At 44.5% G+C, this 12,400-nt stretch overlaps 1 protein-coding gene across 1 annotated transcript in view; it reads left to right on the top strand.

The window, feature by feature from the left end:
• Nucleotides 1-12,400, top strand: part of LOC140206430 (atrial natriuretic peptide receptor 2-like) — a 112,472-nt gene that overhangs the window by 27,100 nt on the left and 72,972 nt on the right. The window contains exons 5-10 of the mRNA XM_072274798.1: nucleotides 589-693; nucleotides 5,340-5,442; nucleotides 6,996-7,141; nucleotides 8,268-8,340; nucleotides 9,406-9,553; nucleotides 12,291-12,377. Of these exons, the coding sequence (XP_072130899.1) occupies nucleotides 589-693; nucleotides 5,340-5,442; nucleotides 6,996-7,141; nucleotides 8,268-8,340; nucleotides 9,406-9,553; nucleotides 12,291-12,377 (662 nt within the window). The remainder of the gene's footprint in view (nucleotides 1-588; nucleotides 694-5,339; nucleotides 5,443-6,995; nucleotides 7,142-8,267; nucleotides 8,341-9,405; nucleotides 9,554-12,290; nucleotides 12,378-12,400) is intronic.

Below are 12,400 nucleotides of genomic sequence, written 5' to 3'. Positions count from 1 at the left end.
GTACCTCCTTCCTGATGGCAGCAGTGAGAAGAGACCATGTCCTCGATGGTGGGGGTCCTTCTCAATATTTATTGCTTATTTATTTATAATTAATTTTTCTTTATGTTTCTTTTTTATTTGCACAGTTTGTTATTTTTTACACATTCGTTGTTTGTCCGTCCTATATTGTCTTTCACTGATTCTATCACATTTCTTGGATTGACTGTGAATGCCCACAAGAAAACAAATCTCAGGGTTGTAAATGGTGGCATATATGTATTTTGATTAAAAAAAAGTTTACCTTGAACTTTTGTAGGCTTTCCCTTCAAGGGCATTGGTGTTTGCAGACCGGGTCATGGCGCAACCAGTCAATATACTCTCCACTGCACATCTATAGAAGTTCGTCAAAGTTTTAGATGACATGCTGAAATTTTGCAAATTTCTAAGCAAGTAAAGGCGCTGCCGTGTTTTCTTTGTAATGGCCCTTACGTGCTGGATCCAGGACCTAGAGCCCAGTAATTGAATAACTTGTGAAGATAAGCACGTAGCCCAAATGAGCTGTTTCTGTTGAATGTGGCCACCTGTAATTTCAAGCATTATCCATTTCAGAAAAAAGGAGGAATCTGCGGCCCCTGGATTCCAGATGATGGGGAGATTGTGACCCACACGGTGTCCCAAGCTGGAAAGATGTCCCAACGAAACTGGACCACCAAGGTACAACTTCAGGTTCAAATTCAGTCACAAACAAGAGAGCATCTGCAGGTGCTGGAAACCCGAGCAACACTCACAAGATGCTGGAGGAACTCAGCAGGCCAGGCAGCATCTATGGAAAAGAGTAAACAGTCGATGTTTTGGGCCGAGACCCTTCATCAGGAGAAGAGGAAAAGGATGAGAAGTCAGAGTAAGAAGATGGGGGGGAGGGGAGGAAGAAATACAAGGTAAGTGACAGGTAAAACTGGGAGCGGGAGTGAAAGGTGAAGTCGATTGATGAAGGAGATAAATGGCTGGAGAAGGAGGAATCTGACAGGAGGACATGGAAGAAAGGGGAAGGCCTGGTGTACCAGAGGGAGGTGATGGGCAGGTAAGGAGATAAGGTGAGAAAGGGAAATGGGAATGGGGCATAGTGAAACGGGAGCATTATTAGGGAGAGATGCTGAATACCGGGTGAACGGGTAGTCTGTGGGTACTGCAAGTCTGTGTCGTTATTGATGCTACACTGCACGTTTGAATGCTCGGTGGGGGGTGCTGATGCTTTTTTGCTGGTGGGGGGAGGGGTGGCTAAATACCTCTATAGGCAAAATATTTTTAAATCCACTAATCTTCCACCATTGAAGAACAAAGCTTCCAAGTGGCACAGTAGCATAGTGCTTGGCAGACGCTTTTACAGTGCTGGTGACACTGCTGTCTATAAGGAGGTTGTACGTTCTCCCTGTCACCACGTGGTTTTCCTGTGGGTGCTCTGGCATCCTTCCACATTCCAAAGGCATGCAGGTAGATTGGCCACTCCGTCCATTGGTTCAGGCCTGCCAGCCGATCGTGGCTGATCTACGATCCCTCTCAGCCCATCCTCCTACCTTCTCCCTGTAACTGTTGAGGTGTATCTGGCTGGCTGGGCTGGGAGAGCCTGTTAGCGTGCTGTATCTCCAAATAAAAAAAAAATAAATACTTCATTGTTGGGTAGGGTAAGACAATCATTCAGAGTACCAGTCTCCCGTTAAATGAAAATAGCAGTGTTTTTATAAGACCATAAGACTTAGGAGCAGAATTAGGCCATTCGGCCCATCGGTCTTCTCCACAATTCCAACATGGCTGATTTATTATCCTTCTCAACCTCAGTCTCCTGCCTTCTCCTTGTAACTTTTGACTTCTTTTCTCCTTTCTTGGGTAGTAGGGTGGAGATACGTCTTTACCAAAGGAGGTATAAGGTGCTCCTTCCCTTTGCTTGACTAAAGGTCACCTTGGGGCAAGGTGTAGCACCTGCTTAGCCCCCCGATCAGGGTCATGTGAAGCCATGGGAGCAGGTGGTGGATGGTTGTACGAGCAGCCGGTGCAGATCATAAGTCCTGGTTATGTGCTCACTGACACAGGCAGACAATCTCTGAAGAGTATTGATAACGGCTGGTGTTACCCATCTTGTAAAGACACTTTCCAGAAGAAGGCAGTGGCAAACTACTTCTATAGAAAAATTTGCCCAGAAAAATCATGGTGGTGGATAAGACAGTGATCGCCCACATCAAAATGAAATGGCACATAATGATGAAGATGACTAATCAAGAACCTATCATCCTCTGCTTTAAATATACTCAGTGACTTGGCTTCCGCTGTCATCTGTAGATTCTCTCCCCTCTGGCTAACGAAATCTCTCCACATCTCTGTTCTAAGCAGATGCCCCTCTACCCTGAGGCTATGCCCTCTGGTCCTAAACTCACCCACCACAGAAAACATCCTCTCCACATCCACTCTAACTAGGACTTTCAATAGTTGATAGCTTTCAAATGAGATCCCGCCCCCCCATCATTCTTCTAAACTGCAGGAAGTACAGACTCCTCCTATCTTAACCCTTTCATTCCCAGACTCATCCTCAAGAACATCTACTGAACCTTTTCCAATGCAACACATCCTTTCTTAGATAAGGAGCCCAAAACTGCTCATGATACTACAAGTGCATTCTGACCAATGCCTTATAAAGCTTCATCATTACTTCCTTGCTTTTATATTCTAGTCCTCTCAAAATGAATGCCATTACATTTGCCTTCCTTATAGAAACATAGAAAACATAGAAAGTAGGTGCAGGAGTAGGCCATTCAGCCCTTCGAGCCTGCACCGCCATTCAGTATGATCATGGCTGATCATCCAACTCAGAACCCTGTACCTGCCTTCTCTCTATACCCCCTGATCCCTTTAGCCACAAGGGCCATATCTAACTCCCTCTTAAATATAGCCAACGAACTGGCCTCAACTGTTTCCTGTGACAGGGAATTCCCCAGATTCACCACTTTCTGTATGAAGAAGTTTTTCCTAATCTCGGTCCTAAAAGGCTTCCCCTTTATCCTCAAACTGTGACCCCTCGTTCTGGACTTCCACAACATCGGGAACAATCTTCCTGCATCTAGCCTGTCCAATCCCTTTAGGATTTTATATGTTTCAATAAGATCCCCCCTCAATCTTCTAGATTCCAGCGAGTATAAGCCTAGTCGATCCAGTCTTTCATCACATGAAAATCCTGCCATCCCAGGAATCAATCTGGTGAACCTTCTTTGTACTCCCTCTATGGCAAGAATGTCTTTCCTCAGATTAGGAGACCAAAACTGCACACAATACTCAAGGTGTGGTCTCACCAAGGCCTTCTACAACTGCAGTAGTACCTCCCTGCTCCTGTACTCAAATCCTCTTGCTTGGAATGCCAGCATACCATTTCCCTTTTTCACTGCCTGCATGCCCACTTTCAATGACTGGTATATAATGCCAACCAGGTCTCGTTGCACCTCCCCTTTTCCTAATCGGCCACCATTCAGATAATAATCTGTTTTTCTGTTTTTGCCACCAAAGTGGATAACCTCACATTTATCCACATTAAATTGCATCTGCCATGAATTTGCCCACTCACCTAACCTATCCAAGTCACCCTGCATCCTCTTAGCATCCTCCTCACAGCTAACACTGCCGCCCAGCTTCATGTCATCCACAAACTTGGAGATGCTGCATTTAATTCCCTCATCCAAGTCATTAATATATATTGTAAACAACTGGGGTCCCAGCACTGAGCCTTGCGGTACCCCACTAGTCACTGTCTGCCATTCTGAAAAGGTCCCGTTTATTCCCACTCTTTGCTTCCTGTCTGCCAACCAATTCTCTATCCACATCAATACCTTACCCCCAATACCGTGTGCTTTAAGTTTGCACACTAATCTCCCGTGTGGGACCTTGTCATAAGCCTTTTGAAAATCCAAGTATACCACATCCACTGGTTCTCCCCTATCCACTCTACTAGTTACATCCTCAAAAAATTCTATGAGATTTGTCAGACATGATTTTCCTTTCACAAATCCATGCCGACTTTGTCCGATGATTTCACTGTTTTCCAAATGTGCTGTTATCACATCTTTGATAACTGACTTCAGCAGTTTCCCCACCACCGACGTTAGGCTAACCGGTCTATAATTCCCCAGTTTCTCTCTCCCTCCTTTTTTAAAAAGTGGGGTTACATTAGCCACCCTCCAATCCTCAGGAACTAGTCCAGAATCTAAAGAGTTTTGAAAAATTATCACTAATGCATCCACTCTTTCTTGGGCTACTTCCTTAAGCACTCTGGGATGCAGACCATCTGGCCCTGGGGATTTATCTGCCTTTAATCCCTTCAATTTACCTAAGACCACTTCCCTACTAACATATATTTCCCTCAGTTCCTCCATCGCACTGGACCCTCTGTCCTCTACTATTTCCGGAAGATTATTTATGTCCTCCTTAGTGAAGACAGAACAAAAGTAGTTATTCAATTGGTCTGCCATGTCCTTGTTCTCCATGATCAATTCTCCTGTTTCTGACTGTAAGGGACCTACATTTGTCTTAACCAATCTTTTTCTTTTCACATATCTATAAAAGCTTTTACAGTCTGTTTTTATGTTCCCTGCCAGTTTTCTCTTATAATCTTTTTTCCCTTTCCTAATTAAGTCCTTTGTCCTCCCCTGCTGGAATCTGAATTTCTCCCAGTCCTCAGGTGAGCCGCTTTTTCTGGCTAATTTGTATGTTTTTTCTTTAGAATTGATACTATCCCTAATTTCCCTTGTCAACCACAGTTGCACTACCTTCCCTGGTTTATTCTTTTGCCAAACTGGGATGAACAATTGTTGCAGTTTATTCATGCGATCTTTAAATGCTTGCCATTGCATATCCACCGTCAACCCTTTAAGTATCATTTGCCAGTCTATCTTAGCTAATTCATGTCTCATACCTTCAAAGTTACCCCTCTTTAAGTTCAGAACCTTTGTTTCTGAATTAACTATGTCACTCACCATCTTAATAAAGAATTCCACCATATTATGGTCACTCTTACCCAAGGGACCTCTCATGACAAGATTGCTAATTAACCCTTCCTCATTGCTCAATACCCAGTCTAGAATGGCCTGCTCTCTAGTTGGTTCCTTGACATGTTGGTTCAGAAAACCATCCCGCATACATTCCAAGAAATCCTCTTCCTCAGCACCCTTACCAATTTGGTTCACCCAATCTACATGTAGATTGAAGTCACCCTGGTGCCACTGACTCATCACTGACTCAACCTGCAGGTTAATGATCTCTTTTAGCAAATCGCCAGAAGCGAAACTTTCTGCTTGTCTGACGGGTTTCCCATTTGCTTTCAGGTCGTGTTAGTCCACGTTGGAGTGACTTCACTAATAGCTCATGTTAAAGTGGGCAAAATGCATGCAGCCTTGGAGTCCAAGACAACGGTGCAAAGCGCACAAGGTACCAACTTATTCGTTGTTCTTGCAGACAGTTTCTTGTCTTCCTCATGCTTGAAAGCAGAATCACCATGTTCACTTAGCACCTTGGACAGAGACATAGAGTCATAGAGCACCAAAGCACAGAGGCCCTTTGGCCCATCTAGCATGTTACTCTGCTTAGTCTCATTGACCTGCATCCAGACCAGAGATCTCCTCACCCCTCACATTCATGTTCTTATCCAAACTTCTCTTAAGTGTTGAAACTGAATCTGCATCAGCCATTTGCATTGGCTGCTCATTCCACATTCCGAGTGAAGATGTTCCTCTTCAGGTTCCTCTCAAACATTTCACCTTTCACCTGTAATCCATGACCTCAAGTCCTAGTCTCTCCCAACCTCAGTGGAAAAACCCTGCCTATATTTACCCTTATAATTTTGTTACCTCTATCAAATCTCCCCTCATTCTCCTACACTCCAAGGAATAAAGTCCAAACCTTTTCAACCTTTCCCAATAAATCAGATCTCAAATCCCAGCAACATTCTTGTAAATTTACTCTTTCAACCTTATTGATTTTTTGTTTTAGGCATCCGTTAGTCTTGAGAGACCATGGATCTGCGCCTGGAAAGTCTTCACTCTCCAGGGCACAGGCCTGGGCAAGGTTGTATGGAAGACCAGCAGTTGCCCATGCTGCAAGTCTTCCCTCTCCATGACACCGATGTTGTCCAAGGGAAGGGCATTAGGACCCATACAGCTTGGTACTGGTTTCGTCGCAGAGCACTGTGTGGTTAAGTGCCTTGCTCAAGGACACAACACATTGTCTCGGCTGGGGCTCGAACTCACAACCTTCAGGTCGCTACTCCAATGCCTTAACCACTTGGCCACGTGCCCACACTAACCTTATTGATATCTTTCCTGTATTTACCGTAGGTGAACAGAACTGCACACAATACTCCAATGTCTTATAAAACATCCCATCTCCTGTTCTCAATACTTTGATCTATGAAGGCTAATGTGCCAGAAATTCTCTTGATGACCCTATCTACTTGAAATGCCACTTTCAATGAATAATGGATCTCTATTTTCAGATCCCTTTGTTCTACCACAATCCTCAGTGTCCTTCTGTATCCTGTGTATGTCCTACCAAAGTGCAACACCTTATGCTTGTCAGCCCATTTTTACAGCAGGACCATAAACCAATGCAAGCTTTCATAGTTTTCCTCACTATGCCCGGGATCTGAGGGGAACCGCTTCACTCAGAGAGTGGTGCGAGTGTGGAAGGAGCTGCTGGCAAAAGTGGTGGATTGCGGGTTCAATTTTATCAGTGAAGAGAATTTGGGGAGGGGTATGGAGAGAGTTGTTGGGGCTAGGCTGAAGATCAGTTTGCATGGGCTAGATGGGCTGAATGGTCTGTTTCTGTGCTGTAATTCTCTACGATTAATAATGTTAGGCCATTATATATTTTAATTAGAGTTTAAACTCCAATGTTCAGGAGCACTTTGCATTGTTAATAAGAGAGGATTGAAACTAAATGGTGTCCGGTGTAACAGCTCTGCTCTGTATGCTGTCTTGCCACAGTCTGTGATGACGGAGTGTGCAACGAGGATGAGCGATGTGACACGTGTCCCGCTGACTGTGGATCATGTCCCATGTCCGCACGAATCAAAGCTTCAATTGGACTTCCAATCGCCCTCCTGTGTACGGGGTTCATACTCACTCTGTTGGTAGGTGAAATAAATCGTGATTCACTGTAGGACAGCCACCGTAATAGAGCGGTTAGTATAATTGCTCCAGAGTGCCAGCAATCACCGATTCGGGTTCGATTCCCATCGTGTCTGTAGGAGAGTGTATGTTCTTCCCATGACCAAGTAGGTTTCCTCTGGGTGCTCTGGTTTCCTCCCACATTCCAGAGACGTACAGGTTAGGGTCAATGAATTGTGATTAGTAAGTTGTAACATACTCCTAGCAACATCCCCACTGAATCAATTTGATGCAAATGATGTATTTCACTGTATGGTTCAATGTTTCGATGTACATGTGACAAATAAATCTAATATTTGTAATCTTTATAATTTATATAAACTTGATTAATATCCTGCCGCTGTCTGTACATTCTCTCCGTGACCACGTGGGTTTCCTCCGGGTGCTCTGGTTTCCTCCCACAGTCCAAAGACGTACTGGTTGGTAGGTTAATTGGTCATTGTAAATTGTCCCGTGATTAGGCTAGGGTTGCCGGGAGGCGTGGCTCGAAAGGCCGAATGAGGCTTTTTTGCACTGTATCTCAATAAATAAATAAATAAACAAACAAACAAACAAACAAATAAATAGTAGGCATGCTATGCTGGTGCTGGAAGTTTGGTGACACTTGTAGACCCCTGCACATCCTCAGACTGCTGGCTGTTGGGGCAAAGACCGCATTTCACTGTGTGTTTCAATGTACATGCGACAAATAAAGCTTCTGTGCTTGGAAGTAAGCTGCCAAGTTACAAATTGAGTGTCGCCCAGACACATCGTCACTGGGATTTGCAATATTACAAAGTTGTACTCTAATTGTGTGTGTATGTGTGTGTGTGTGTGTGTGTATGCATTGCTTTGTTAATTATTTTTAGATATTTGTCTGTTACTAAGAGGACCATCATTTATTGCCTGTCCTTAAATGTCCCCAAGTCCTGATAGCAGCAGCATGCAGTGAGCATGGCCTGGACACTGGGGGTCCTTGATGATGGTTGCTGTTTCCCGCGACACCTCTCCTTGCAGGTGTGCTCGGTGGTGGGAAGGGCTTTAGTGAACCTCTTGCAGATGCCTTTACTCAATTCCAGTCTGACCCTAACGGAGTTTCTGTACTTGTAGTGGCTGCAGTACCAGAAGCAGAAGATGCTGTGGGACGAGAGCTGGATCATCAGTCTCAAGGAGATTAGCACAGGTACTTTTGTCTGCTCGGAGGGTTTAGATAGAACTTTGAACAGTATAGCATTGGCCTAGGCCCTTCGGCCCACAATGCTGTTCTGAACCAATTAAATTAGTCATCAATGACCAAATAGAGTCGACAGACAGTATCTTTTCCCCAGGGTTGAGATGTCTAATACCAGAGGGCATGCATTTAAGGTGAGAAGGGGCTAATTTCCAAGGAGATGTGAGGGGCAGGTTTTCTACACAGAAAGTGGTGGTTGCCTAGAACACCCTGCCTGTTTGTTTGTCCACTCTCTCATTCTCACCACAACGTTCTTAGTTTCTTTTGATTCTCTACGAGACTATTCTGCAAAAAGAAAGGGTTAACATATGAAGAGCATTTGATGGCTCTGGGTCTGTACTCCTTGGGGTTTAGTACAATGAGGAATGATCTCATTGAAACCTATTGGCCTAGATGGAGTGGGCATGGAGAGGATGTTTCCTATGGTGGGGGAGTCGAGGACCAGAGGGCATAGCCTCAGAATAGGGGCACGTCCCTTTAGAACAGAGATGAGGAGGAATTTCTTTAGCCGGGCAGTGGTGAATCTATGGAATTCATTGTCACAGATGGCTGCTTAGGCCAAGTTGTTGGGTATATCTAAAGTGGAAGTCGATCGGTTCTTGATCAGTAAGGTCGTCAAAGTTTACAGGGGAAAAATGGGAGGATGGGGTTGAGAGGGATAATAAATTAACCATGATGAAATGGCAGAGCAAACTCAATGGGCCAAATAGCCTAATTCTGCTTCTCTGTCATGGTCTTATGTGAAAGACTCAGAGAGGGTGCAGAGGAGAACATAACTGTTCAATGAAAGAGAGTCAAACGGTGGACTGCCCTACTATTCAGTAGGATTATAACTAATCTTTAACCTCTAACCTTTAACATCAAGGCCACATTCCTGTGTTAACCAATCACCGAGAATGAGCTTGAGAAGGAATATAAATCAGCCAAGATGGAAAAACAGAGCAGAGTTGATGGCCTTATTCTGCTCTGATGTCTTATGGTAATGGTCTTTTATCAAGAGCTCACTGTACATTTTAGGCAGCGGTTTCCTGGTGGGATTCGGCAGCGTCGCAACAATCCATCATACTAATGGCATTTCGATCCCAAGTGAGGTGAATGACGCTTCTACGAGTGGTTTTGCCACAAGCCCAGTTCACAAGGCGGGCTTCATACAGACTGGCATCTAGTAAGTCGCAGAGTTCTTAGTTTTATTGCATGCATGGTCCACAATATTCAAAGTTCCCATCTTGCTCTCTTCTCACTACTGCCATCCGGAAAGTAGGTACAGGAGCAGCACCACCGGGGTCAAGAACAGTTATCACCCCTCAATCTTCAGGTTCTTGAACCAAAGGGGATAACTTCACTCAACTTCACTTGCCCCAGCATTGAATTGTTCCCACACCCTGTGGACTCACTTTCAAGGACTCTTCGAAGGGCCGAATGGCCTACTCCTGCACCTATTGTCTATTGTCTATTGTTCATCTCATGTTCTCGATCTCATTTATTGCTTATTTCTTCTTCTTATGGTTAGCTTTTTTTTCCTCTTTATTTTTGTATTTGCACAGTTTCCTGTTTCCTTACACATTGGTTGTTTATCCATCCTGTTGGGTGCAGTCTTTCACTGATTCCCTCATGTTTCTTGGATTTATAGTGATTGCCTGATAGAAAGTGAATCTCAGGGTTGTATATGGTAATATATAGGCATCCATTAGTCTCACGAGACCATGGATTTGCGCCTTGGAAGGTTTCCAGGGCGCAGGCCTGGGCAAGGTTCTATGGAAGACCGGCAGTTGCCCATGCTGCAAGTCTCCTCTCTCCATGCCACTGATGTTGTCCAAGGGAAGGGCATTAGGACCCATACAGCTTGGCACCGATGTCGTCGCAGAGCAATGTGTGATTAAGTGCCTTGCTCAAGGACACAACACGCTACCTCAGTCAAGGCTTGAACTAGCGACCTTCAAATCACTAGACGAATGCCTTAACCACTTGGCCACGCGTGTATTTATATATATATGTACTTTAATAATGAATCTACTTTCAACTTTGAACTTTATATATTGTAAACACTGGACAGTCAAGGTAAATTCATTATCAAATTAGATATATGTCACCATAAAATATCTTCTTTTACTTAAGCCTATCACCCCTGCTGGGGCAGAGTCCGCTGACAGCCGCTCACCGGAGTCCTCTGTCCTGTGCCAATAGAAGGTTGATTGGCCCTGTGGCTTCTGTTTCCTCCATATGACTTCATACACCTTCTAAGTGGAGATCCTTCCTCTCCCAGGGATGAGGTCTATTTATTTAGCAACATAGTACAGAGTGGCCCTTCGAGCCACACCGACCAGCAGCCCAACAGCCTCGTGTGTGTTGCTTTAGTTTTCCAGCAACTGCAGGGTTTCTCATGTTTACGTCCTCTGGTGTTGGACGGTTCTACCCTGGAGAGAAAGATTCTGATTGTCAAATCATTAGCACAGGAGAATCTGCAGATGCTGGAGGTTTAGAGCAACAGGCACAAAATGCTGGAGGAACTCAACGGGTCAGGCAGCATCTATGGAAATGAATAAACTGTCGAAGCTTTGGGCCAGGATGATGAATGGTCCTGATGAAAGGTTTCAGCCTGAATCGTCGACTGTCCAGAGAAAGGTTTTGCCAATTGGAAGGCTAAATGTGGATATTTATTATAGTTTCTGGGGAAAGCAGCTGTGAACAGTGAGTCCGTGAACCCATGAAACCTACATCACTAACTTGCTCTCTTTTGAACTATTTATTTATTTGATTTTTAATATTTCATTTGGTAACTCAGTTTATTTTTATTATGTATCACACTGTACTGCTGCTGCAAAACAACAAATTTCACGTGGTCTGTACACACCTGCTGTGTGGTGAAATAGAACATAGAACATAGAATAGTACAGCACAGTACAGGCCCTTCGGCCCACAATGTTGTGTCTCCCATATAACCCACCAGTTTAAATTCCTCCATATACCTGTCTAGTAGTCTCTTAAACTTCACTAGTGTATCTGCCTCCACCACTGACTCAGGCAGTGCATTCCACGCACCAACCACTCTCTGAGTAAAAAACCTTCCTCTAATATCCCCCTTGAACTTCCTACCCCTTACCTTAAAGCCATGTCCTCTTGTATTGAGCAGTGGTGCCCTGGGGAAGGGGTGCTGGCTATCGACTCTATCTATTCCTCTTATTATCTTGTACACCTCTATCATGTCTCCTGTCATCCTCCTTCTCTCCAAAGCGTAAAGCCCTTCCTCTCTTAATCTCTGATCATAATGCATACTCTCTAAACCAGGCAGCATCCTGGTAAATCTCCTCTAGGCACAACAGCGCCTCTTTCACCTCAGATGGTTGAAGAAATTTGGTATGAGTCCCCAAATCCTAAGGACTTTCTACAGGGGCACAACTGAGAGCATCCTGACTGGCTGTATCACTGCCTGGTATGGGAACTGTACCTCCCTCAATCACAGGACTCTGCAGAGAGTGGTGCAGACAGCCCAGTGCATCTGTAGATGTGAACTTCACATGATTCAGGACATTTACAAAGACAGGTGTGAAAAAAGGGCCTGAAGGATCATTGGGGACCCAAGTCACCCCAACCACAATCTGTTCCAGCTGCTACCATCTGGGAAACGGTACCGCAGCATAAAACCCAGGACCAACAGGTTCCGGGACAGCTTCTTCCACCAGGCCATCAGACTGATTAACTCACGCTGATTTGAGTGTATTTTTATCTTACACTGACTCTTCTATTTATTGTGCTACAGCAGCAGACGATCACAAACACACACTTGTGGTCACTTTATTAGGAATGGCAGATTCCCAATAAAGTGGCCACTGAGCATATGCCAGTGACAATAAACCTGATTCTGATTCTGAGTGTCTCGATGTCCTTGTTCCCTTTTCTTTCAGTGACGGCCAGACGGTGGCCATCAAATGGATACAGAAGAAAACTTTTACTCTCTCAAAAACCACCAGACAAGAAGTGAAGCAAGTGAGGTACACACTCGTCTTTATGTATC

This window comes from Mobula birostris, chromosome 12 (assembly GCF_030028105.1).
Source record: "Mobula birostris isolate sMobBir1 chromosome 12, sMobBir1.hap1, whole genome shotgun sequence".
Taxonomy (NCBI): Eukaryota; Metazoa; Chordata; class Chondrichthyes; order Myliobatiformes; family Myliobatidae; genus Mobula; species Mobula birostris.
This window is presented reverse-complemented; position numbering and strand designations above follow the sequence as displayed.